Genomic DNA, 26,629 nt, shown 5'->3' on the forward strand with positions numbered 1-26,629 from the left:
ATAGAAAGAATTAGGTACCTAAAGTACATATGTACTTGTATACTTTGGGGAAGTATTCATCTTTTGAGGATTAAAGTCGTTATGACCCCACTCCTCATGGCCGAATAGGTGTTAGTTGATTGGGTAGACGGCTCAGAAGACGCGCGTTCACGCTTTCTCTTCTGCACCCTAGTGCGATTTCTGCCGCGAAGTACAGTACCGATGGGGGGTTCCTTCTCACGAATTATACTGTCTATACTGTATTTAGCGTAGACCCCGACCAATGACGCGAGTCCTAGAAGGTAATGGGCGGAGAAGGCCTACGAAGCCTACGCAAACCCACGTAAACCCTGCAGGCGACACTTTCCACCTTTTCCTTCCCTCTCTGTTTTTTCTTACCACATGTGTCCTGAGCCATCCCTATCCGGGCCTACGCCTACGCATGCACTTACAACTTTTACCTACCGCAACCACGACCTTCGTTGTAATCTACGACTTCTCCACGACTTCTTTGCTCCACTGCCTAATCAACCTTGTCTTTCTATCATTTCCTATCGTTTCTTCCCCTTCGCCTTCGTTCACCAACCTTACACCCCCCCCCAATAACCATCGTCGGCTTTCCTTGCTGTGAACGAATTACTACCACCACCGCATATACACAATTATACACACCCACCCACACACGCCCCCCACCACTTTACACTTCTCGACACTTACGAAAGTGCGGTAGCAAATTCATAATTCCATACGTTGCCTTGGCTTGGCTATACTTGGCCTAACCTTTTCCTTAACGTACCTAATAATCCGTATTCATCCATCCCGTCTCTCCATCTACTACATACCTACCTGACCCTACCCTATTCATCACTTTTCGCATTTCCCGCCTCATTGTCGCCTCTGCTTGACGAGTACCACCCTTACATTTCCTGGCGCGGATAATCTCAATCAACCATTCTCTCTTCCCTATTCTTTAGATAATCGACGTTGACCTTCGTCCGTCGTCCGCTCTTTTTAATCGTCGGCTGCGCGACACCAAGACGAGAGACATCTTTGTGTATGATTGTGTGCGCTTGTGTGTGTATCGGTGTCTGTCGGTGTCTGGGATTGCCTAAAGAAGAAATAGACGAGGAGATTTAGATACACTACCGTACGACGACGCATTATTAGAGGGAACGAAACACGAATGCTAGCCACCGATGACTATGGAGGATTGATTGATTGCCGCTACCGATTTGTCTTGTTCGACGAAACGATACCCTTGTTCGTTGGTGGCGATTGAATCTTAGAAGGGATAGTCGACAAATCCACATCATCAGCAATCCTGTAGCTGACGAAGTCTACCGACCCTATCCGCGTAATCTCGACTTCGGCCTAATCTAGGCTTGATTCTAATACCTCCAGCATATCATCATCCCAGCCGACACGTAGTCGGTTCATAATTCTCCTGGTCGGAGCATATACATTACATTACGACATCATCGCATCGACTTCAATTCACCCGTGACTTGATAATTAGGCAACCGGCGATACAATGGCCGGACGAAGTGATGGCTCCGGCAATGACCGGGACGATTATGGGGAGGACTGGGCTCGGGATTTACGAATCCAATTCGAACAATTATTAAGAACAAAGCGAATGAACGAATTTGAACAATCGCGAACGAATCGATCCCGACTCGACTCACCGGACCCCCGAGAACGAGCATCATCTTCTAACCTCCGAGCACCTTCAGCGGCGCCTTCTGCTGGTAGTAGTAGACCATCCTCATCATATGGCCAAGGACATAGCCATGGTTCTCCCGCAATGCCACCATCCTACTCCTCACTCCGTAATTTACCAAAGATCCCAACACCACCCGCCCCGCACGACCGAGATTCGCAAAAGTTTCGCAACTTATTAGTATCATTATCATTAACACCAACAAAATACGAGAACCCCGGTTTACTTGACGAAGCCCTTCAAGCAATACCGTTGGACAGGATATATAGTGAGGCTGAGGAGGAGTCTCAAGTATTACAAGCCCAAGCTGAAAGTATGGGCGACGGTCGAAAACCCGAGTGGGGATACCAAGATTGTGTAATTCGGGCATTATTAAGGTGAGTAGAGATGAGCGCCAAGTTCAATTTCCCCTCATTTTCGTGGTCCAAGGTGTCTAACATCATCCCAATTGCAGATGGTTCAAGCGATCATTTTTCACATGGGTCAACAACCCACCGTGTCCTGTTTGCATGTCACCAACTGTTGCGAGGGGTATGACACAACCGACACCGGACGAGAGCGCCTGCGGTGCGTTACGAGTCGAATTATACGAATGTTCCAACCAATCATGCAGGGCCTACGAGCGATTTCCACGATACAGCGACGTTTGGCGATTATTACAAACCCGGCGCGGCCGATGCGGCGAATGGGCTAACTGCTTTAGCATGCTCTGCCGCGCTGTGGGTGGCCGTGTGCGCTGGGTATGGAATGCCGAGGACCATGTATGGACGGAAGTGTATTCGGAACACAAGCAACGGTGGATCCATGTGGACGCCTGTGAAGAAGCATGGGATAACCCACGCCTCTACACTGAAGGATGGGGCAAACAGATGTCATACTGTATTGCCTTCAGTATAGATGGTGCAACAGACGTCACCCGACGATACGTCCGTAAGAGCGAACATGCTTTGGAGAGGAATCGATGTCCTGAAGAAGTGATGCTCTACATCATGCAAGAGATCAAGAATATTCGACGAGCGAATATGACCAAGGATCAACGATTCCGACTAGAGAAAGAAGATTCCAAGGAAGATCGAGAACTCCGAGGTTATGTTGTTGCTTCTATTACACAAGCAGTGACACGAATGGTTCCAGGACCATCAAGCTCTTCCGCACCTAGTACTACAGCTCGTCCTTCCGGCTCTTCTTCGACCAACGATGACCAAAAACTCCCCGCCGAACAACCAGGCCGACAAAGCGGTAACGCCGAATGGGTTGCTGCTCGTGGAGAGAATGGTCGACGTAACCAACAATTCCAAGATCCAAGAGATCCTCCTCGAAGATGACTAGACAACGGACTCGCAAATAGTACTCTTCATATTAACATATCATACATCTAACATCATTACACGCCGTCAATTAATTAGACGTACCGGATTTATATACCCCAGCATTTAGCATGTCGGCCGGATACTTACACGACCCTGATCATTGATAATCATGACGGACGACGTATTACTGATTCTCATTTGTCTAATACCATTATTACCGCCATCGAATTACGCCAATTCATTGCGTTCGCTCGCGGCCTTGTACCTATCTTAACGCATTGGACTACCTATTACGACACCAGCATATGTCGTTTCTCATTTGTGTCACGCATTTCTCGCACACACCTTGGAATAAAACCAACTGGCGTAACGGACCTGATTGGGTTTTTTGGGGTAGCATTATGCACATTTTTTGTGATTTTATTCGTCATCTATTTTTCAATTTAGGGGGAAAAGGGAGTGTGGAGAACACGGGTTTCTCCCTCGTCCCGGCGTTCAGGTATAATTGCATATGACGGGATTGAAACGGGTTGACGAACGATGATGGTCAAGTCACGTCACGCCCAGGTCTCGGACACGGGGAGGGGAAGGGGGGATGCGGGATATTTTTGTGTACTATCAAAAGGAGAGGTTGCGTAACCTGACGAGGTACGAGCGAACAAAATAAGCAAGCAGTAAAGTTGGGTCTGGTGAAAAAGACCTGAATGAAGTACCTAGAATATTGTTGGCTGATTGACTTTGGCTAGCGGTAAGAGTTGGGTTACCTACCTACTACTACATTATTATTATGCATATCTGCTATTAGAAGCATCATCGAGATTCGAATAGACTCTTACTTTTGGTGTAAATTGGATATTCGAAGCAATTCGATTTTGTGATGTTCTGATGATAAATACCACGGATTATCATGTTGATTACCTCATTCTAGGCAGAAAGCAGGTAACACATTACTGCGAAACAGTCGTCGACCTTCCATCCTAGGGCACTGTTCTGAGATCTTGGAAATATTAGTAAGTACAGATCCGATGGAAGAAGACTTCCAATGTCACCATAAGATAATACAGATCCGTTATGGCTCGGCTATCGCAGGTAGAAGGTCTGAGTAATGGAAGGTGGCAATTGCCAAGGCGTTTGTGACGCGGGATTAGTCACAAGGAAACAAGCAACAAGCTTATGGAAGGGGGTTATTAGTTACCCCTTTTTTCGTGGTTAGTCAGCAAGACAGGTTTCGATGATTATACTAGGTACAATTTGCCTAAGAAACTTTTAACTAGGGCGCTCAGATACTGAGATGGACGTCTTGTGATAAAGGGCTAGCGATCTCGTCTATTTTTGGAGCGCGGTAGGTTCTTTCCGGGTCATAGCAAGTTGGTGCGTTTTCGTCATGGCATAGTTCGAAGCAAGATATAGATCGAAGCTTGGTGAGTTTTACGGTCATAGCGAAGGTTGACGAGCGCTTTTATTTGGGAGGTCGGATCGGATTGGAACAGATGGGATGTCTGCTTGGGGTGTCTACGTCACTGTTGGGTTGTTAGAGTATTGGGTGTACATCGTCAAGTTTCACGCATTAGTAGACGGTAAGTTACAAATAACATTATAATCATAAAAACAAGTCTAAATACATCGAGGACCTTTCCAAGCTGTCTCCTGCGTGAGGTAATCCCAAAAACCGGGGCAAACCGAGACGGGCCAGGACTGTCTAGTCTGATAGCCTCTCGCGTGGTCCTCATACGGAGGACTTCGTCCCCGGTCAGCTGATAGGGAAAGGGGATCAAAGAATGCGTGGTAGTCACGATGCCGTTAGAGGAAACCGGCTGGTCTCGAACGTTGCGAGATGGGTCCATGGTGAAGGAAAATTCTGCTGGGTCGTACTGGATCATCCATCAGGGCCAAATTTCCCAGCTGTGTATATTTTTACTACACATGGGCTAGATCCTGTACCAATACCCTTCCCTATACATGTAGCCCTGGAAGAGTGCTTCGCGCGCTTCTGCATGTAGTTCATACGCCAGTATTTTCTTTTTTAAGCGGTCGAGTTCGAACTTATCTCGTTGTACTGTCGCATCTAATACCTCGCTGACGAATTCTGGGTAGTGTAGGCGTAGTTCCTTCATTTCAGGATGTAAAAAGAGTCGATGAGCTTGACAGGTCACGTAGCAACATATCGCTTCTCGTGCTTAGTCTTTTGGCACGGTGTTGTCGTATATGAACTGAATCAATCCCACAATACACGGAACGGCATCCCAATGATCCTCGAAATCCCAAAGCGAGAGCGCAAGTCGAGAAAGTGCTAGTTTCCTTAAGCCTTCGATGATGTATCTGTCTGCGAGGATATACATACTCGCGTGCCGCATCATCGGTTCGGTCCAGTCGAGAAGTCGATCTCTATGCCCCGTTCTATAAACCTTTCTTCCAAAAGGGGACTTATATTTACGCCTAAACTCGCGGAGATACGCTGCTCGGCTGTCGTCGCCAACTGACATTGGTTCAACGTCTTCGTAGGCTGTGATTGTGGCCTCATCTCCGGGTTGGTAGGGAAGCGGAGTAGGCGGTTTGCTAGGTACGGGTACTTCGTAGGTTCTGGAATAAGCAAATCTACACAGGCCCCCGAAGGTGTCCTCGTCGATATCGTCCCATTCGGCAACGCCTTCTTTAGATTCACGCCATCCCCCCTGAATCAGGACTCGGAGCACGGGGGAGATGGCGGCGAAAACTTCTCCGTGTACGGAGTACTCTCGACGGTTAGGACCAACGAGAAACTTGAATCGCTTAGATCTCAGCATCCTTTGGTGGATGTCAGTAAGTCTTTGACATATGAATAACCGTAAGTGGTTAGAAAAGATAGCTTACTCGCTCGAAGGATTTATTTTCAGGTAGTCATCATCATAGTTGATTCTACTATATTTAGTAGTATCATAAAAATATAGCCCCCCTGTGGATATGGTATTGAATTGAAGGGCGTCAACGAACAGTTGGTTGGATGGGTGAATAAAAAAATATAGATGGTATTGATTTGGGAAAGAAGACGAGTGTTAATTTTCTCGCTCCCTTTTGGTCTTTATAAGGAAAGACAAGAGAAAAGGTTTAAACTACCCAAAAACTAGCAGAGCATTTAGATGATAGTCTCTTGGATACTTTTATGTGCTGTAAGGTACGACCAATGCTATCTTACGAGTTCAAGTGGGAAAAAAACTTTAGAATGCAACTGATATCCAATATTCTATATAGTTCAATAACCATTTAATTAGGTTCAATTTTACAAAAGTGCGCGAGCAGCGCGTGTTCAAATACCTTAGGCAGGAACCTATCTACTACGCGTGACAATCGTGAATTATGTGACTCTGGAACCGGCACCACCAGATAAACCACATAAGCAGACATCTATTCAAGACTTGAAGTAGTCATTCCTACAATATATACGGCTTTACTCGATATGCCATAAATATTCAATCGTAAAAATATGTCTCTACACTACCTATTTCTTTCGTATTTAGCAAATACCAGCAGCAGTTATAGTTTACTATTCACCCTCTTTCTGATAATCAAACCAAATTAAATCGTTCAAAGACGATTCCAGGTCCATTCCCAGCCTCACAGCCCGGCTGTCCTTAAGCTCGAACTTGGCTTTTACCGGCCAATCGCCACCTTCATACTTATCATATAGATGGGCAGTGAAGTGTGTCTGCTTCAAGAAATGTTCGAAAGTAACAAAGAATCCATCCGTGCGGTCCGAAGCATCGATGAATAGTTTATCGTCCGTTATTTCGACTTTCATGTTACGATAACCGGGATGCCAATAATTCCCCACATAGGCGCTTAGGGGTGTTGTATGAGCTTCCGGTTGTTGTCGACCCCATAAACCTCCTGACTTTTTCTTCTTTGATGCTTGTTTGTCCTCTGCTTCCTCCTCTTCTTCTTCCTTCTCTTCATTTCCAGCCTTGGGTTTATCTTGTGTTTGACCTGACGATTGATTGTCCTTTTCGCGAACAGGGAGATCATCCTCTTTCGCAGTGATTGTTTTCGGAATACGTATGACACATTCCGCCTCAGGTACTTTCAGAGCCGCATCAATCAGCAACGGCCTGATAATTTCGGAAATCTCATATCCGCCAGAAGAGTTCGCAATCAAACAAACACCAAAACGAAGTTGCGGAAGGAAAAAGAAACGGCTCGAGAATCCACAAATCCCCCCATCATGACCAACCATCATGTACCCACGATACCAATGGACTTCTACACCCGCACAATCGAAACATGGTGATTGAAATGGTTTCAATTTCTTCGGGTACGGTTGTGAAAAGCTTCGAAGCTTTACAAGACCCTCGTATAGCTTCTTCGTGATAGGTCCTTCGTGATACATCAACGCCTTGACCCATTTGATGAAATCGTTTGCGCTGGTGATGATCGAACCCGCGCCCTGGTCTTCTGGTGTATCCGCAATTTCGATTGATCGATATGACTCTTTTTCTTCTTCCCAGTAATATCCGGGAGAGATACGGTCGCCATGACCCTTTGCCTTGACACGGAATGGTTGAAGACTAGTTGAAGTCATATTCAGGGGTTGGAAAATGCGTTCTTCAAGGAAATTGCTAAAGGTCTTTTGGGTCTTGACTTCGATTAGATGTGTTGCTACCGTAAACATTTGGTTGCAGTATATGAATTTCGTTCGCATGGGAGCTCCTATGTATAGATTTCGGAGGTTTCTGGTGACGGATCGTGGGGTATCCGGTTCCGCGGCGGTTTGGCCCATATACGAAAAATCATGCCTGAGATATTCTACTGTCAACATATACCACGAAAAAGTATCCGATGTAGAAGGCGTATTACCGGCCCATTCCCGATCTGTGACTTAAGATATCCTCAACTGTCACATTATCCGTGTGTTCCTTCGAGGGCATCACAAAATCTTCGGGTAGCAATTTCGACATTTTTGCACCCCATTGAATTTCGGGGTATTTCTTATCCCCAATAAGAAGTCCGACCGAAGACGCTGTAAAGGACTTGGAACACGACGCGATGTCGAAAAGCGAATCAGCTGTACATGGCTTGGGTGGGTCTAGAGAAGTATACCCATAACCCGCGGAGGCAATCTCGTCGCCTTGGACAACAGCCATGGAAAGTCCCGGGACATGGTGCTGCTTCATCAATTGCTCCATATAGGCAGCGAAAGCTTCAGACTTGAACATGTCCATGATGAACAGGTGGGAAGGTATTTGCTTGCGATGTCTGCAAGGTCGAGGGTTTCGTAGTGGATACTCTAGCTTTGCTGGCCTATAACATGTAGTCTGTTAGCTTTTGTTGTTCGTATAATTGAGTGCGGAGATCTAGGGGTATTTATATCCAGAAAGAGATTATAGGACTAAATGACGACTCTATGTATACTCCGCATGCATGCTTACTATGACTCAATTACACAACAGTATACGGTGAAATACGTCGTCCTATAGGAGACGGAATAAGTATGATGTAGTCTAGAGAGGCGGTTGAGATATACTATTATTGCATTTGCATTTATATCCAAACCATTTTTTATGACTGATTTCACCTCAGGGCTATGGTGTCTTTTCTGTAGACTCAATAAAGATTGTTAATTTATACTAATCAGGCCAAAGCGGGGATTCAATTGAATACAACAACGGCTAGACTGGTAGTGTCTTGACTATATTCTATGCAGAAGACTCTTCGAATTGATAGAATCGGACTAGGTATGTTAATACCGGCCAATCATAAATCGTAATAACTTGAGAAATGTTTAATAGCTCTAGCTAGGTCTTACTGATCGAATGTCTTCGAAAATTTGTCTGGTATGAATATGTAGGAAAAACATATCTAGAACGTACGAGTGGCTATACCTCCTTATAATTGGTGAGTCAGACGGCAGTCATCATGGTGGCAGTGCTCTTGGAATGGATATTCACTTCCCTATTAGGCGAATAATGGTCTATAGATTTGTATTCGATCCAATTGCAACAACGAAAAGAATGAAATCATAATGAATCAACGGCTGATTGGGAGAATGCAATTGTCAGGGCTTAGTTGAGCTGTTAGCATCGGAATTGCTATGGTACCTAGGTACTTACTCAAAGAATAGGGGTATGCTGACTAACCACTGCTAGAGGTAAACATTCAAATAGCGACGATTAGGCGTTCGTGGTAATGAGATAGAGGTAAAGAGGAGTGAATACGTATGTCATTAATATGTACGCGACCGACGGCATTCGGCTTTTTATTATTCAAATGCTCTAAGTTGTGATTTAGGTGTACAACGATTCGGGGGGTAAGGGATCGTGGTGGAAGTATTTCGTACCCATATCAAACGAATGGGCAGGTTGCTCGGGTATCTATAACAAAATATTGAGGAGCAAACAATTAATAGATTCATTTGTAGACATGTACTTTAGTACTTTGTCGTTGAAATCCGCGTGAAGCAATCAAACTATGGAGTGCAGGTAGCCACGTGGAGGAACCGGGAACATCGTTGTACGCCATTCGAGTATATTTGAGCAGGTATTCAAGTATCCTCGTTTTATTAACTTCATAGATCCTAGTGGGGATGTTTGCGGCTAACATTGAGTTTTGGGAACCCCACGATCTGCATGCGCAAGGTATGGTTGGTGGTGGTTCCTGCTTCTCACCTTACGCGGGGGCGGTGTTTTTTTATTATTATCATGAGATTCTTAATGGTGCTCATGTAAATAAATTTAATTGTGCTGGAAATCCAAAAAGGTAAAATAAAAAAGTGAGTGTCAGTCAGTGGCTTCGAACCAGTATCTCTCAGGTGGGCTATCCTCTGTGTGACCTATTGGGCTAAGACCAGGACGGAGCCGGAGCCGGAGCCGGAGCCAGCTCTCCTACACCTTAACCCGCTAGACCACACATCAAGAGCACCTGAGCGACTTACCAATTAGTCCAGACAGGCTTTGATTTGTTGTTAGAATACTGACAACTATTATTACATATATGTCATTCAAATTTGGTTGTTCAAATTCGTTAGGCCAATGATAAGCCTCGCTCACTGTGCAGCTACCAATTCGCGTCCGTTTTTAAACCTCACACCCATGTACGAGTACCTAGGCAACTATCTCAAAACCACAGTGTAGGTACATACACGTAGCTAGTAGTTGTATTATGTAAATTGTTGTACTGTGCCTAATGCCAGACTCGCAAAGTGGCATACTTAGCAAAAGCATCGGGTATCACCAATCTCCCACCTTCACCTCTTTAAGGCCGTACCCAGCCCAAGTACTATCTCTACCCAAATAATACCATTAAAATAGCGAGACAAGCTCATGAAACAAGAATTTAGAACAAACCAAATAGGATAGCTTGTACAACTACAACCCAAGTACATCTATACCTACACACGTAGCAAAGAACATCGAAGTTTACCCATGTACGAGGAAGCCACGAGAACGTTAGAAATACACAAGTATTGTACCAATTACCGAAACCAGGATTGCACAACCCGAATATTTGGTAACACGGAAACTTGCTCGCTTGTGCTGCGAGTAGCCTGAAGTTCCTGCCGAGAGATCATCGAAGAATCATTTCTAGCGCCCTGCTTCGATGTAGACCTAGGTGAAGTAAGTACGGTATTATTGGCGTAGATTGATAAGATACCCGAGTCTACTCATACTTAACATGTATTTTAGTTGTTTGTCATATGAAAGCAGGCACGTTCAGATCAAGGAAGGCTAGCCATGTTCGATGCTTCATAGTGTTAAAAATCGAATGAGCTACACCAAGATACCGAGACACTAAGACACCGAGGTAGACAGTTCCTTCCCAACATTGAAGTATTTAACACACATGTAATGCCAGTACTAGTAGACAAGCAAAAAATCAATTAGTCCTTGTACCTAGCTAATTGAGGCAGTTACCTCCAAGTTCATTCATCCAAAAACCTGGGTCCTTCCTATTTGCAATTTCTAGTGTGCTCTGTTTTCCAACTCAAAATCAGATCACCCTAATTTTTCTTTGCGACAACCACAACAATCAAGAACCCCCACCACTTCTCTTCCTCTTACCTATTCAATCCTTCAACCCTTCACTTTTACTTTTTCTTCGACGGATTTGATCAAGAGTATTCAATTGTTCTTCTTCGGAAGCATACCCTACCTTTCTTATTCAATCAATCACTCCTTCAATCCATCAAGTACCAAGAACAATTCACATACCTACCCACCGTTAAGATGATGTTCATCGCGATCCTCGCCCTCCTTCTCGAGGCCGCTCAGCTCGTTTCCGCCCACTTCAAGATCAATTATCCGATCTGGCGTACCGACAGCTTGACCTCGGATAACTACTCCCAGTGGACTTGGCCCTGTACGTATACTCCCATTCCATTTCACTGTTAATCACGTCAACTTCAATATTTTTTTAATATTCATCCTTGTATTATCCGATTATTCAATACTAATCATTTGAAATACAGGCGCTGGCGTCTCTCCAGACGGTAACTACAACCGAACCGACTGGCCCATCTCCGGTGGCCCTATCCAGCTCACTCTCCGCCACCCCTGGACCTATGTCTTCGTCAGCGTCGGCCTCGGCGATGAAGTCGCTGACTTCAACATGTCTCTCACCACCGATCTTCTAAACACCACCGGCAACGGTAACTTCTGCATCCCCGCTCTACCTGCTCCTCCCATGAACATCACCGATGGTACCAAGGCCAGCATTCAAGTCATCACCATGGATTGGACTGGTGCTTTGTACAACGTAAGTCGCAACCCTACTAACACAATGATTTCTTTTTTCTTATGACGTGTGCGCGCGCGAGTACGAGGTGTGTTCGCGAATTGGCTGACTATTGTGATAGTGTGCGGATATCACTTATCGAGCTAATGCCAAGGTTCCCGATGGAATATGCCACAATAGCTCCCACATTACCGCTACCTGGATCAATCAGAATAATGAAATGCCGATGATGATGACCCCGAACGCCACAGTTACAGTATCCGCCCCGCCCTCTGCGACTTCCTCCCCGACCTCAGCAGCAGGAACAATCGCGAGTGGATTGACATTCGCCATTATGATTGGCCTCGTGTCTATCTTCATGATTGCCTTAGGTATCTAAGAAGAAAGGGATGCGCCATTTCCGTCTACTCTATCTTCTCGGGGAAATAGAAGGTTGTTAGGATGAAACCGAGAATCAATGGAGAATTGCCTATTTGCTACATAGATATGCGAAACACCCCGAGGCGTGAAGCTTTGATGATGGGGAATGGCTACACAAATGCAATGTTACGTTAGTTTTCGAGCTGCGCGATTGCGACGACATTAATGAGAAAAAGAAATACGAATTGAGACTTACGTTATTATCCTAGAGGTTGCGAAAAAAATGCGACAAGTAATGGACAACTTCTCTTTCGGCCGTGGTGGCCAATATCGCTGATGATTGGAATGGCTTCTCGCTAATTCAATCCCCATTTGTACCGCGACGTCTTCTTCTTATGCAAATTCGTCTCTATCGAGTAGCGCGACGCGTCCTGTTAAACGTTTCCATTCCGGATTCAACTCCGTCGAATCAAATAAGGAAATCGCAGAAAAAACAAGCGACATTTAACCCTCAACTCAGTTGCGGTTGTAGTCGTAGTCGTATACATTGTCTTCGTAAGCAACGTCTATATTCGCTTGATATTTGCCTCCTGGAGCTTTCATAGCATTTCAGCTAGAACCAGACGAGCCACGTCAAGGCTTCGGAGCGACATAATGGTAGCATTGTGTACATCATTCGCGTGGCAACAGCGATAGAGTTGAGGTAAAACAAGATCCAAACCAGGATCCGAGCAGCTCAGAATAAGCTCAAATCGGATCAGATGTAACAGATGGACGGATAGATGAACAAATACGTAGAATATGTAGATTGAAATCCTTTGATTTGGTTTGGTTCGATCGCTTTTCCGAGCGATCTAGCCATTTGTTCACTTATTCGGGACGTCTTTCAATTCCATCATCACTTTAGCCATCGTTATACGTTGGTTCGGGTTAGGTGTTAGCATCTGTAGGATGAGGTATTCGATGCGATCAAGTTTATTGAGTCGTCCCTTGGCTTCGTTGACTTCACTAAGCCATTGCTGCATTTGGGTGACAGCTGACGTGGCTCTGTTGTTTGTGTGATGGCCGTGATGATGGGACGGGCCTGGCTTTCGGTTCAAATCTGCAATCATCCAGTATAATTGCTTGGGATGACCTTGACGACCTCGAGCATCAGGGAATGGAATCTTGCGAATAACGTATAACATAGTAACGCCGAGAGCCCAAACGTCGGAAGCCGGGCCGCGTAACTTCTGCCCGATGAACTCGGGCGGCACATAATAGGGAGTACCGCCATTGGTGGCTGGGTCGGTGCTTCGTGTTGACAGACCAAAGTCGCAAAGGACGGCGCCACGTTCGCGCGAGTATAGGATATTGGCTGGTTTGATGTCGTTGTGGATTTTGCGTTTCTGATGGACGTAATTTAGGGCACCGGCGATGTCACGTAGGATACGCACGGCGTCGTAACGATCACCCACAAATAAGTCGGTGGTATCACGCCATACACCGCGAGCCGCTAAATCCTTGCCGTCAACATGCTCCATATATAGCGATAAGTAGCGCGCATCACCGCCATACAGACGGACAATCGATTCATGCTGTAGATCTTCTTGGCTCTGGTATTCTCGTAGCCAAATGTCGGCTTGACGGATTACATTGTGGTGAGTCTCTTGCGGTCGAGTATCTGAAGCGTTGGGGTTTCGCGTTTTCAGTACTTTGACCGTGATGACACCGTCAGGTACGTTGGAGTGCTCGGCCGTAAAGACTGATGAAGCGCCTGTCATAGCGATCTGATCGCGCTTTGTTAGCTGGTATTGATCTAGCTCACAACCACCAGGTATGTCGGCAGTCTCATCCTTCTCGACTTCTAATAGCGCATGATGACCATTGGGAATGGCGACCTCCTTCGTCTTGGCTGGGTTAGGAAATGGGAAAACAAGTTCCTTATCCTTAGGACCCATGAAGATGATGACGCCGTCTTTTTCTTGACCATCTGTCTTACGAGCTCGCTTTTCGGCGACGGGACTGACTGGCTCATCACTGCTGGCATCGGAGAAGGACCGCTTAACAGAGGAGTTTGCGACGTCCGAACTGGAGATTATGGACGAATCGGCACTATCGCGAGGGATCACCAACTTGGCGGGTCGCTTCTCCAAGATCCTAAAATCTAGGACGGGAATGGCGTAGATGCTGATTCGCCAAGTACCTGGCGACACTTCCTTGGTAGTTTTTGGTAAGATCTCCTGGCCGTAGTTTACATCGCTAGTAGACTCTGGTTGGGATACCCTGGTGAGAACAATAGGCATTTCTGACTTGTTCACCAATATCAAACTATCGCTAGCCGGATCATAGTACAGCTCGCACCATATTGGCGGCCTATTCTCATCGTCGCCTTGTGGTATTCTAATGGAGAAGTTGATATCTTTGGAAGTCTGAGTCACCGCCAACACTTTAGATCTAGGCTGCGAAGGGTCCGCTACCTCGGCGCGCAAAGCTAACCATTGGACATTATCGTTTCCCGGACTCACTGAACGATTTCGCGTCAGTGGTCGGACGAGAATACGGATGCCTTGCTTATGATGGTCTTCTTCGATGACTAGAGCATCTAGCGGAATAGTATCATGATGTTCCTCTTCAATGCTATCGACTTGTATGCTTCCTTGAAGTCTCTGTTGGAGCTCCTCGGTAGTAAACGGCTCCGTCTTCTCCTCTGAAGGGAAGACTTCCGCCATTGTGAGGATATGGAAGAAATGATTATTATTATAAGGGAAAATAGAAGAAAGCTTGGACCTTAATTTGGACAGAAATGATAGCATAGACAGTTTGTCGTTATTGTTTAGTTAGTTATTGTTGAATGAGTCGATGGTTGATGACTGAATAGCAGGCAGAATAGACAGACAGAAAAAAATGAAGAAAATGCTGAGAAAAGGAAAATGCAGAACAACTCAACACAGTCGCTTCAATAAGCTACTCCTTTAGCGCATTCAATAGAGAATAGCACACAGTTCTGTTAGTATTTTAGAAAGAGGAAATTGTCAGGTGAACTGTCCTCCAGACCCTGTTCATTGACAAAACCAGTTCAGGTAAGCCTTGATGAACAGAGTCATAATGTCATTCCCAGAGGGCAGAGGGCAGAGGGCAGTGGGAGAGGAAGGAAAGAAGTAGAAGAAAAAATAAAGTGAGATGCTTGTGCGGCTGATCCCGCAATTCTTCTGCTCTGGGGGAATAGAATGACAAGGGGGGGGACAGAATGAACAGGATAGATCGGCTGCCTAGGGTCAGTCATCTAACCCATCTAACCTGCCCGGGCCTGTTTATTGTACATTACTTAGCCTTTCCGTAGAGTCATCTTTGATATGTACCTACTATACCTGCCTAGGAAGAATGCCCTAGGTCGGTATGTAAGTGTGTAGGCATATTATTAATCCCTGGGTGCTAAGGGTTGGTGGGAAGTGGGAAATGTTGATGGTGGTGAGGGCAGTTCGCCTTGTAAGAAATAATAGAAATAACAAGGCAGAAAAGGCAAAATAATGTCCTCGAAACCAACTCAAGTATTACAATAAGTAACTTCCCACCATTTCTAGAGAGTAGGGGTACTTGGAAATAAAAAGAATAAGCTTTTGGATATGTCACGAGTTTTCTAGGGCTGAATGCTGAATGTTCGATATCGCTCCGATGCAACACCGTATTCGTTACAGTGAGGACAATGGAAGGAAGGATGACCGAGGTTGATAATAGCGTGCGGCTCGTTGCATGAACAGTAAGAACTTGCAAATGATAGGGAAAGCGAACACTGTCTCAGTAGTTCGTCGGGGCAGGCGATTGATGCATCAAATGATTCGACCTCGTAGGCAACAATGCGATGGGAATGGCTGGAATAGTCGAGGAGGGGCGGTTAACCGGCACCCATGTGCTTTTCCTCAGTTTTGGCCCCCAAACGGTTTAAACGGTCAAATTCCGGCCCCCAACTTCCTAGGAAGTTAAGAAAGTCAAGGAAATCAACGGATCCAATGGTCCAAATAGTGGCTGGGTAAGCTGAGCCATCTCTTACCTACCTCTCCTGCCTGCTACACCGCCGATATACGGAACATAGCCTGCCTTAGACTCGAAGTACTACAATGTACTGGGTAGGTATCGACTCCAATCCTATTCACCCCTCTTTTGCTTGAAACTCACAACATTTCCGTGACGTTTGACGATGGTTTATCGCAAGCATTTTCAATCCAAACAATGAAATTGGATAATAATTGCATTCAATACGGGTGTGGACAAAGAATATAAAGTGAGTATCAAAGATTTCTTAAAGAATAGGCGAATTGAGCCACATATTGCCTCATATTACTGCTATTCCGTCATACACTCAGAGTTGCGCTTATTAAAAAGGCAAAGAGTGAAAATACAGAGGGCTGACTGATAAAAAAAGAACGAAAGGGAAGATGGCGATTACACTAAGGCCAGTAAAGGAAAAGGTGGTGTGTTGGATTGGTGGTCCGTGTGCCTCCGAGTGGAGAATATGCAAGCCCTACGCATTAGTTTTGTTCCACTTTCATATCATGCCTCACTGTTGATTGGATATAGGGCAGCTCACTTTTTCATGATTGGCCAACACTTTAGACTAGTGGCCAATACCATCCGGATGCGATGTCCTTGTGCCCCCCAATAACAACGCAAGTACCTAATTTCTTGATGCCTTAGGCCTTTAAGGCAACAATTTCACAGGTATGGTACCAAACGAGTTCCCACATGTCTTCATCACCGTCGCGCTACAATCACAGCAAAGGAACAACAAAGCCAAATTTCGAGCCGTGAACAGTGAATAAAATCATTTCCACCACAACAAACCCCCTCGACACCGCTAAAAACCACCTCCTTTGGTACCTAAAACACCGCAATAAGTCAACGAAGACGCCCTACAAACTTAACTGTCAAAATGTGTTCTATACCTCTTTATTAGATGGACTCAATCGCTACAAACAACAGCACTATTCTATGTACCAAATCAAGATCAATCAAGCCTGTACCACTACCATTTCCTTTCTATCGCATCAGTAAACGCCCTAATACCGCCTATATTGCCCATAACGACTTCCTAGAATACATTGATACCCTAGATACCAACGATACCCCCTTACAAAGTGTACGACCGGACGCACCAAGACCCGGTTCCTATTACCTATTTCCTCATTGAGATTGAGGTCGATACGATATAACCCTACCCCTAGAGAATGGACGAACCCGGTTGGTCATGGCCTTGTTGGAAATTTCAGATGAAGAGAGATGATCTCTTCACCAAACTACATGATCAATATAACACGGTCGCTTTCTCGATTCAGGACCCCGAAGCCTTTCACCACGACGTCTACGAGATTTCAAACACTGCAAGCTGTGCCGATGAGTTTCACCGATTACTAGCTGAACGCAAGCAGCTTCGTTTGAACGAGTTGAACCAAAGTTTAGAGTCTGCCTCGGTCGAGATTATAGCTAACCCGAATCTTATCGGGACTCACCAGTGGCAATATGCTCTTCAGCTTTTTCGTACGAAGTCGTTAGATTCTCTCGTGAGATACTTCGCGTCCTACCTTCCAGACGATCATCCGTGGCATGAATGCACCGACGCGTCCAATGCGTTTTTCGACGAACCCGAGGAAGATGGTCCTCTTATGACGCATGAACCTCTCCCCATCAACACCAATACTACTTCTATACCAGCGAGCCATCTTCCTCCTTCCCCCCGATCCCTCACGATGTGTTCGGATGATTCCGCGGTGTCGACACCAGCACGAACGCTATCCTTCTCGGAAGCCGAGACAGATCCAATGGTGTTGTCGGGTACTCTGTCGCGAGGTTTCGATGATGAAGAGACCTCGCAGTCGGATGATCCCGACACACCAACTACGTCTATTTCGGACTTTTCAGAAGACCATACAGTAGAGTCGCAACCAGATTATCCGGATGAATATGATGACGAGGACACCAAGGTCGACGATGAACCCACACCGATGGGTCTTTCCGCACCGAGTGACGATACCAACGAATCAGAAACACCAACACCACGAAACGAACTTCGCTCGGATTCATACATAGGTGATGATGAGGCTGCAAAGGTGGTTTCTTCTAAGCAAAGTCCACTTCGTAGAGACATTCGTGATAGGAGTCCGGGGTTGATGAGGTCGGCGCGAAGGAGAAGTCCTGAGATTGGGCGGGTGCAGAAACCCTCACCAGATCCTACCAGAGTCAGACCTATGGGTCGAAGACGAGTCATCTAGATGGGTTGACCTTGGAATTGTACATATGATGATGAAGCTGTAAATACCCCTTTTTTATGCGATAAGTATTTCTCCGATGTCGTGTTTTGTTAGATTTTCCTATTTAGGCGTTGTGATGGCTTCAAAATTGTTATGTGTGCTGACTGAATCAACCAACTACACGATGAACAACCTGTAAACGAGGTTTAGTTTTCTGGGACATGTTACTTATAGTATGCTAATGCTTTGCCGTTGGTCTTGATTGCTTGCTTTTACTGCTAATGTGTTTCAGGATACAACAACTTGACTACTTGAAATGAGGTCGACGTCGAGGTAATTCTGCTACCGTTGTCGATGATCGTGATGGTGAACGTTGTCGCGCGCCCCGTCGTATTCGCTAATCTTTAGCGTATAGGTACTCTAATTACAGCGCTCTCCACGCTAACTTTCCAGCGTTCTAGGGGTATTATTACTGCGATATTAGCGCTATAATGCCTGTTCTCGGAATGAAGAGAAAACATCGTGAGGTCATCGACTTCACATGAATGAGACCACGAATCATGACTGCAAAGTGTATACTAACAAATAGATGATGATGATGAGACTTCAATAGGTAATGTTTAATGTTTTTTTTTTCCCTTCATGACATCCGAGTAAATAGTAATTCGATCAATACCCAATTCAACTGCGCATCAACTTGTCCCATTGTGAATATCTACGAGTGTATCCCGTAGCATACCTCATATCCAGCATAGCCATAAGAACACCAAGACAATACTTACACTCAACCAATCCCAACCCACGGCCGTTAAAATACAGATTTCCACCAACCCAACAACAGGATGCCAGAAACATTACGAGAGAAAGCTACCAAGAAAATCCAAGGTCCCGGTGCCAACCCAAGTCAACTCGGCGATCCCATCAGCGTCAAAGCAGAACAAAGCGACAACGTACCTACAGAGGGAGAGAAGGGTGCTGGAACTTCGCACGGTAACAACGAGGTTAGGAACAAGAATGATAACACGAAAAAGGGCAATAATGACGACGAAAGTCTAAGAGAGAAGGCTGCGAAGAAACTTCACGGACCCGAGGCCAATCCAAGTCAATTAGGCGATCCGATCAGCCTCAAGGCTGAAACAAGTGATAATATTCCCGCGGAAAGGGAGGAGGGTGCCCATAATAAGAAAGACTCGAAGCTATGATGTATATTATCAAGTATCAATACGCGAGATTGTCGCAAAGTCGGTATGAAAAGACGCCGTGAGCCGGTTCATATTGCGTAACCGATACCTGTATAATAGCATCATAACACCGTTTTTGTACAACTGGACTATCGCAGTGTTGTACGTTGGTATTCGAGCAAACAGAAGCAGTATACCAATATTTAAATATCTGGATGGAGTTCTGTATTAATAAAAATCAATAAGTAATCTCGTAAGCAACTAAAATATCGGTCTTAAGAATGGATAGGCTATGAATTTAGTTACTAAGGCTTTGGAATCAACTATTTTCGAATTAAACTCGACCGGTGGTTACACGATAAACAGACCCGGAAGTCACTACCTACTCCAGATTCCCAGATTTGTAATCGACGTCACCGGATGATTGTAAGACATTTAAATGTCCCTTTTTACTCCAAATCGTATGAGAATGTACAAGACTAAACCTAACTCTCTCAGTCGCGCCGCAACTTTTCACCAGATGGCGTAAAAGTGCCCCTCAATCCAATGATATGGTAATCCGAGCCAAGAGATTCGGGATCTCATCCTTCAACTATTTAACATCGACGTATTTAAGAAGTTCAGTTTCGTCTCGACGAATTGTGATTGTTCCTTATCAGGAATCGTTTACTCGGCGTATCAATCATCAGTTTTTTAGAAACATGTCTCAACCAGTAAGTACTCGCCCGTTTAATTGTGCTGTACATGGTGAAGCTGACAAAGTCACAAGACCGAATACCAGAAAGATGGTCATTTCACGAGACCAGCCAGTACATTTCGCGATTTCATCTCCGCAGACCCCAACTCAAAATTCCCCGCCGAGAAAGGCCGTTATGCACTATACCTTTCCCCAGGATGTCCATGGGTACGTATACCGTGACTTCAAATCCGACGGCAACTAATAACATTCATCAGGCACACCGCACAATGATCGTGCGCGCCCTAAAGCGCCTCGAAGATGTGATCGACCTCTACATCCTAAGCCCCAGCATGAGCAAAGAAGGCTGGGGATGGGTATTCGACGGCTCACACGGCACTCTCCCAAAGGACCCTCTATACGGGTTGACCTACCTCCGGGATCTATACTTCAAAGCCGACCCCGAATTCAACGGTAGGTTTACCGTGCCAGTCCTATGGGACAAGAAAAACGCTACCATCGTGAACAACGAATCTAGCGAAATAATCCGCATGTTCTACTCCGAGTTCGATGAATTCGTACCGGAGCGTTTCCGCGAGGTTAATAAACCGGGCGGTGGTTTGTATCCGGAAAACTTGCGCAAGGAGATTGATGAGTTGAATGATTGGGTTTATAATACGGTTAATAACGGCGTGTATAAGTGTGGTTTTGCTGGGAAGCAGGAGTCGTATGATGAGAATGTGTACCCGTTGTTCGAGTCACTTGATAGACTCGAGGCGATCTTGGCGAAGGGACAGCCGTTCTTGTTTGGGAATCATCTGACTGAGGCCGATATCCGGTTGTATACGACGATTGCGCGCTTTGATGTCGCGTACCACTCCGTCTTCCAGTGCAATCTTAAGAGTATTCGGCATGATTACCCTTTCTTGCACAGATGGTTCCGTCGGTTGTATTGGGATGATGGACATGATAAGACAGCGGGTGCTTTCCATCGGACTACGGCGCCGTGGATCAAATTCTACGCCGAGGGGTATTCGAGGGCGAGGTCTAAGGTTACGGGAAGTCAGGCTGCTGTTATTGTTCCTAGAGGACCGGCTGTGCTTGTTGAGCCTTTAAAAGATGAAGAGAGGATTTGATGGCAATGATACTGGTGGGGTGTAAAATTGTCTACAAGAATTGAGAGGTTGCGATTTGAAAGATCTAGCTATGGTGACACAAATGGTTGGAGGAGGGGTAAAATTATCGGACAGTTGCCGAAGCTCAGAATTCGAAAATCTTCAATCATTCGGCACGACCCGATCAGAGATATTCATTCGCATAGCCCGATACGTAGCTTGTCATTATCATATCCAAAATGCGATGAAATCGAGTTAAGTTAATTCAATCATGAATCTGCTTCTTCCAGCCCCCTTCGCTCTTGAAAATATTCCCAACGGCTTCGGAAACCACAAGTAGACGTCTATCATGATACCTCGGCGCAACTAGCGATAGTCCAATCGGCATCCCATTCTCACCTTTAAATCCCGGTATATTCACCACCGGCGTATGAAGTGCCTATCACATCCATTAAAGTCAGCGACTCACTCAAGATAGTACCCAGAAAACGCAACTTACCGTCCAAATAGCATTAAACACCGCATCCCCCGTAAAATCCAAACCCACAGGTGCTTCATCCACCACACTCGGCGTAAGAATAGCATCATACCGACCAGCGATCTCATCGATCTCCGGTCGCAGTCTCGCTATCCCATCTAAAGCTTCTAACTGCGCCGCTCGCGATATCTTCTGTCCGTTCTCAACATGATCCACGAGAAACGGCGCTAGTTTATCTTTCGCGACGCGGTACTCTGCTAGAAAGGAGGGACGTGCCTCGGTCTGCATGACGATGTGGCGCCATTCCGGCATCTTGTCGAAAGATGGCGGTAACTCGATTTCTTCGACATGGGCACCATGCTCCTTTAAAATCCGCGCGCCGGCTTCAAGCGCAGCGATTGTACCGGGTCCGGCGGAAGGCCATACCATAGTCTTCAACACCGCAAATTTAGCTCCCTTGACCGAGAAATTGGTAGGAGGTGGGACATCATCCTCGAGCAGGAAGATATCAGATAGTAATTGAAGATCCTCGGCACTACGCGCGAAAAAACCGATCGTGTCCAGGATCAGGGAGTACACTTTCAATCCCTCGCGACTGATCGCGTTCCATGTTGGTTTGAAGGCGTAGATACCGTTGAAGGAACCGGGGCGGATTGTGCTTCCGCCTGTTTGTGTGCCTAGTCCGATTGGTGCTTGGAAGTCTGCTACTGCGGCTGCGGAGCCTGAGGATGAACCGCCTGGGGTTCGGGTTGCGTCGTGTGGGTTGCTGGTTTTGGGGCCGGCAGTTGTGGATGCGAATTCGGTGGTGGTTGTTTTACCTGGTGGCGTTGAGTACTCGGGTACTTATTTTAGGGGGGAAAGGGGGGGTGTTAGGTCCTTACCGAGAATTAAGGCGCCGGCGTGACGGAGGGTCATTATGGCTGATGCATCGACTTTTGGCTCGTCTCCTTTGTATATAGGGGAGTTGTGCTCAGTTGGCATATCTACCGGGAGTTAGCGCTCTCATATTTGCGTCACATGAAGAAAAGAGCAAAAGGGGTAGGGAGCGAACCTTTGGTGTACATAATATCCTTGACAGCAACAGCTACACCATGAAGAGGCCCTCGTTTCTCAAGGGGAACGGCGTCAAGTTCTTTCGCTTGCTGAATCACATACTCTGGGTTCAGATACGCCCACGCCTTAACGGCATCGTCTCTTTTCTCGATCCGAGCGAGTAAAGAACGAGCATATTGCTCAATTGTTAACGATCCATCTTTGAACTTCTCAAGGACTTGCGTTGCGGTTAACTGATACGGCTCCATTTCTTAGTTCTGGTCAGACGAAGTACCCGAAGTCGAGTCGATTTATCGCCTAAAAATAAATATATTCCCGTAGATTTTCAAGCGACTATGATTTAGGACTTTGCCGCGCTGAGTACATTTTCTATAATTGAAAGAATTATTTGAAGCTATTTCAGTCTTATCATTACTGTCAGATATCGCTATTGTCGCTTCTCCGCCCGACCGGAATCGGAGTAGACGGGAAGCTAGAGCGGGATAGATCCGGTACTACTATCATTTTCTCGGTATATACTGACTACGAGAACCGAAATAGATTGTCATAGTCAGTCCCCTCATGTAATTATAAATAGCCTAGTTAAGTCCCTCTAGAAGAATCGTCAACATTTCTAAAACTGTCAATTATCGTCGCGCATGATAACATGGCGATTGAAATATGAATGTTGAAGGTGAGTTCATATTTCGGAAAGTATCCGATATATCTTTTTCCCCCTTCCTTTTTTCGGCTAGCATCCGAAAATTTCACCCCCGTCTCCTCATTAGTCCTCACAATATTTAGAATCCGCGCACCTTCGGACCCAAGACCGCGTACCCGGAAGCTATCCGCATCCATGGGCACATATCCCCGTTCGCACGAGTTTCTCATTTATTTACCCTAATTTATTAGGCATAAAAGTATACCACGTGGTGGTTTTCTACTAGTTTTCGCATCGGAACGATCCTATTCTTGTGTAACCTAGCTGTCGCATCGGAAAGTACCCGATAATAATTTCGGAATGTCTCCGACGGACTTAATGTCGACAACATCAACATAAATCTTCGAGTACATTTTTTTGGCAATTTTGGCCGACTTATAGAAGTGAAGAAAGGTATGATTTGTAACTATATACCCGACCCTTTGGGCCCGTTGGATACATAAACAGCGTAGGTAGTCTTCAATGGGGTACGGTAACTGTCGTCTAGAGACCTTAGCATCTATATTTTATTATTATTATAGACAATCAACTATCTGTAATGTCTACAAGTAAGCTGTTCGAGCCAATAAAGGCTGGTTCCATCACATTGGGTCATCGGGTGGTGATGGCCCCGTTAACCCGATACCGTTGTGACGACGCGGGGGCTCCAACGCCAATGATGAAAGGTAAGTAATATTTCTAAATTTTGTAGTAGAAGCCCCCGGAATATAGTAGGTTATCGTGTCAGTAAGCGACGCGTGGCTTGATGAGAAACTCATGGGGTACTCACCTGGATTATTCTAATGTAACCTCCCCCTTTTAAGATCCCTCATTCGAATGCCATAGATCAATTCGCTTAGTATTATTTTGCTTTTCTAGAACAATTTTAAATGAGTAACTGACCTCTTATAGAATATTACAAGCAAAGGGCATCAATCCCCGGCACCCTAATCATCTCTGAAGGGACACTCATCTCACCCTCATCCGGCGACCCGGTTGCGCACAAAAACGCACCAGGGATCTTCAACTCCGCCCATGTCGCCGCGTGGCGCAAAGTTACCGACGCAGTCCACGAAAATGGCAGTTTTATTTACTGCCAACTCTGGCACTTCGGCGGTCGCATCGGGTTTCCCGAATTCGGGAAAATAACCGAGACTTCGGAGTACCTCAAGTTCGTAGCAGCAGATAGAATGAGCGAGGGCGATATACAGAAGACGATCGGTGATTTCGCGACGGCGGCTAAGAATGCCATAGCGGCTGGGTTTGACGGTGTCCAAGTCCACATCGCTAACGGATACCTCCTCGATCAATTCCTACATACAACTTACAACCATCGCACCGACGAATACGGTGGTAACATCGAAAAACGCGTCCGCTTCCCCCTTGAGGTAATTAAAGTCGTAGTTGATGCCGTCGGTGCTGATCGAACTTGCGTGCGTCTATCGCCATTTTTTAGCGACTCCCTCATACAAACCGGAGTCATGACACACGATCCATACCCACAGCTCGAATACTTAATTCGCCAACTCAAACCCTTGAAACTCGCATTTCTAGAGCTTATCGAAGTACGAATGTACCTCGACGACGCCGACTTCACCAGTAAAACATATAGCAATCGCTTCCTCATTGAGCTCTGGGATAATCAAAGCCCAGTGATCCTAACTGGTGGTTTTGGTTCCCATGGATCACCACAAAAGGCAGTGGATGAGACATGGAAAGAATACGACGTCTGCGTCGCAATTGGACGGTACTTTATTTCGAATCCGGATCTCGTCTTTCGGTTAAAGGAGGGAATTGAATTTGCACCATACGATCGCTCGACATTTTACACGCGAGGGCAAACTAAAGGGTACATTGACTATCCATTCAGTAAGAAATTCCTGAATTGTACTGGAGATGAGTAGCTGTATGTACATGGCCAGGCTTGACAATGAAATGGTAGCCTAGTTTCGGTTGAGGACATCCGTCTAGCACCTAATATGTAGTGATGTTACTAACAGTACTATTCTAAGACTTCAGTGAAACCCCACCGGTAAATTTGCGCTGACGCTTCTCGAATATGTTATCAGACGTTTGGATGCCACCCCTATCTAGGTTCTATCTCGACTGCAATAAGTCAAGGGCTTTATGCCTCCTCGTGAATTTGCTGATAATCAGCGTTGGAGTAGCCCTTTGCTTTCTGTCCTCATCTGTACAGATATACCCTACCAGGCTGGTGTTTGACCTTGTCGCCAAAATTCTACACCATATGCTCAGCGTAAAATGGATTCTACAGGACCGCATGATGATTACCCTTGGGGTAATACGGTCTCCGACGGGCTGTATAGCTTCGAGGAATGCGAATATCGTCATGTTCGGGAAATGGCCTGCCCCCCCAGTCAGTACTCTGCATTAGAGGAAATAGGGGTTGAGCTTACGAGGAGCGGACTGGGTCGTATCCAGATCTCTGGATCTACCCCTCCTATTTGCCCACCTTGTTCGGCTTAGATGGTGTTGTGAATTGGCGGAAACTAGGAGGTGTGTAGAGACACATGTGCAACTTCTTTTTCCGTAGGGTAATTCGTCGTTTTGGAGCAGGATGCGGTTGGATTCTGCTCGTGCACTGACAGCCGCTTTCATAAAACTATACGGCCGTAGAACCGGTAAACCTGACCCATGATTGGGGTCATCTCTCCTGACGTCTCTCAATTCTCCAAGACAGCCAATATTGACGTCATGGTTCGAAGCTGCGAACCGCCATCGCACATTGGTATGTAACTAACTTCGAGATTCTATGACTCCGGCCTCGATGACGTGTTTAAGTAATGGTATTGCTTCGAGAACCTGAACATGGATATTGGATAAGTGATGGATGTGGTATGAATCGGCGTTGTGAGGTATCGGAGATGAAGATGGAGAAGAGGATAGAAACTGAAAGGAGAAAATTGGGATTTAATCTAGAATTTATATATCCCTTAGACTTTCTGACATCGTTCGACTTATTATGCAGGCGTTTATGAGACTGGTTATTCGACTCCACCCTTGGAATAAGAGTTGTCTCAACAGTACAGATATCTAATTCCAATACTTCTGGGTACTAGGTAGTCATAATACGTTCACTTATAAATACATATGTATATATGCTTGTTTACTTTGACGGAGTCATATGATAATA

At 45.7% G+C, this 26,629-nt stretch overlaps 9 protein-coding genes across 9 annotated transcripts; 6 read left to right on the top strand and 3 right to left on the bottom strand.

Annotated features, from left to right (window-relative positions):
* Positions 1-1,048: 1,048 nt before the first annotated feature.
* On the top strand, positions 1,049-3,169 carry F4822DRAFT_65530 (uncharacterized protein). Its single transcript, XM_051463821.1, has 2 exons — positions 1,049-2,076; positions 2,154-3,169. The coding sequence occupies exons 1-2, from the start codon at positions 1,511-1,513 to the stop codon at positions 3,022-3,024; spliced, it is 1,437 nt and encodes a 478-aa protein (XP_051310067.1). The 5' UTR covers positions 1,049-1,510; the 3' UTR covers positions 3,025-3,169.
* Positions 3,170-6,388: 3,219 nt separating this feature from the next.
* On the bottom strand, positions 6,389-8,297 carry F4822DRAFT_419259 (beta-lactamase family protein; the record flags this gene model as incomplete). The annotated part of the gene is made up of 2 exons (XM_051459596.1): positions 7,837-8,297; positions 6,389-7,775 (listed from the first exon to the last, which is right to left on the bottom strand). Coding segments are annotated over exons 1-2 (1,607 nt in total), but the record flags the coding sequence as incomplete, so codon positions are not given.
* Positions 8,298-11,015: 2,718 nt separating this feature from the next.
* On the top strand, positions 11,016-12,237 carry F4822DRAFT_65562 (uncharacterized protein). The gene is made up of 3 exons (XM_051463823.1): positions 11,016-11,334; positions 11,444-11,730; positions 11,831-12,237. The coding sequence occupies exons 1-3, from the start codon at positions 11,202-11,204 to the stop codon at positions 12,086-12,088; spliced, it is 678 nt and encodes a 225-aa protein (XP_051310069.1). The 5' UTR covers positions 11,016-11,201; the 3' UTR covers positions 12,089-12,237.
* Positions 12,238-12,935: 698 nt separating this feature from the next.
* F4822DRAFT_434232 (kinase-like protein) lies at positions 12,936-14,780 on the bottom strand (the record flags this gene model as incomplete). Its single annotated transcript, XM_051461972.1, has 1 exon — positions 12,936-14,780. The coding sequence occupies one exon, from the start codon at positions 14,778-14,780 to the stop codon at positions 12,936-12,938; it is 1,845 nt and encodes a 614-aa protein (XP_051310070.1).
* Positions 14,781-17,273: 2,493 nt separating this feature from the next.
* F4822DRAFT_434233 (uncharacterized protein) lies at positions 17,274-18,314 on the top strand (the record flags this gene model as incomplete). Its single annotated transcript, XM_051461973.1, has 1 exon — positions 17,274-18,314. The coding sequence occupies one exon, from the start codon at positions 17,274-17,276 to the stop codon at positions 18,312-18,314; it is 1,041 nt and encodes a 346-aa protein (XP_051310071.1).
* Positions 18,315-18,602: 288 nt separating this feature from the next.
* F4822DRAFT_65558 (uncharacterized protein) lies at positions 18,603-19,781 on the top strand. The gene has a single exon (XM_051463822.1). It carries the CDS (start codon positions 19,136-19,138, stop codon positions 19,493-19,495), a length of 360 nt encoding a protein of 119 aa, XP_051310072.1. The 5' UTR covers positions 18,603-19,135; the 3' UTR covers positions 19,496-19,781.
* A 394-nt stretch (positions 19,782-20,175) lies between these two features.
* On the top strand, positions 20,176-21,286 carry F4822DRAFT_434235 (glutathione S-transferase; the record flags this gene model as incomplete). Its single annotated transcript, XM_051461974.1, has 3 exons — positions 20,176-20,187; positions 20,244-20,378; positions 20,429-21,286. The coding sequence occupies 3 exons, from the start codon at positions 20,176-20,178 to the stop codon at positions 21,284-21,286; spliced, it is 1,005 nt and encodes a 334-aa protein (XP_051310073.1).
* Positions 21,287-21,530: 244 nt separating this feature from the next.
* On the bottom strand, positions 21,531-23,633 carry F4822DRAFT_434236 (glutamyl-tRNA amidotransferase subunit A; the record flags this gene model as incomplete). The annotated part of the gene is made up of 5 exons (XM_051461975.1): positions 21,531-21,704; positions 21,765-22,561; positions 22,625-22,726; positions 22,795-23,046; positions 23,591-23,633. The coding sequence occupies 5 exons, from the start codon at positions 23,631-23,633 to the stop codon at positions 21,531-21,533; spliced, it is 1,368 nt and encodes a 455-aa protein (XP_051310074.1).
* A 401-nt stretch (positions 23,634-24,034) lies between these two features.
* On the top strand, positions 24,035-25,460 carry F4822DRAFT_440399 (NADH:flavin oxidoreductase/NADH oxidase; the record flags this gene model as incomplete). The annotated part of the gene is made up of 2 exons (XM_051462751.1): positions 24,035-24,161; positions 24,388-25,460. 2 exons carry the CDS (start codon positions 24,035-24,037, stop codon positions 25,377-25,379), a joined length of 1,119 nt encoding a protein of 372 aa, XP_051310075.1. The 3' UTR covers positions 25,380-25,460.
* Positions 25,461-26,629: the final 1,169 nt, after the last annotated feature.

Source organism: Hypoxylon trugodes, assembly GCF_022578975.1.
Source record: "Hypoxylon trugodes strain CBS 135444 unplaced genomic scaffold F4822scaffold_10, whole genome shotgun sequence".
NCBI classification, from domain to species: Eukaryota; Fungi; Ascomycota; class Sordariomycetes; order Xylariales; family Hypoxylaceae; genus Hypoxylon; species Hypoxylon trugodes.

Bases quoted from the DNA above. Each gene is read 5' to 3' on its own strand.
- F4822DRAFT_65530 (XM_051463821.1), top strand. From the start codon at position 1,511: ATGGCCGGACGAAGTGATGGCTCCGGCAATGACCGGGACGATTATGGG. The intron at 2,077-2,153 runs GTGAGTAGAGAT...TCCCAATTGCAG, and splicing joins GTAATTCGGGCATTATTAAG to ATGGTTCAAGCGATCATTTT.
- F4822DRAFT_65562 (XM_051463823.1), top strand. From the start codon at position 11,202: ATGATGTTCATCGCGATCCTCGCCCTCCTTCTCGAGGCCGCTCAGCTC. The intron at 11,335-11,443 runs GTACGTATACTC...TTTGAAATACAG, and splicing joins CTCCCAGTGGACTTGGCCCT to GCGCTGGCGTCTCTCCAGAC. The intron at 11,731-11,830 runs GTAAGTCGCAAC...CTATTGTGATAG, and splicing joins GGACTGGTGCTTTGTACAAC to TGTGCGGATATCACTTATCG.
- F4822DRAFT_65558 (XM_051463822.1), top strand. From the start codon at position 19,136: ATGCCAGAAACATTACGAGAGAAAGCTACCAAGAAAATCCAAGGTCCC.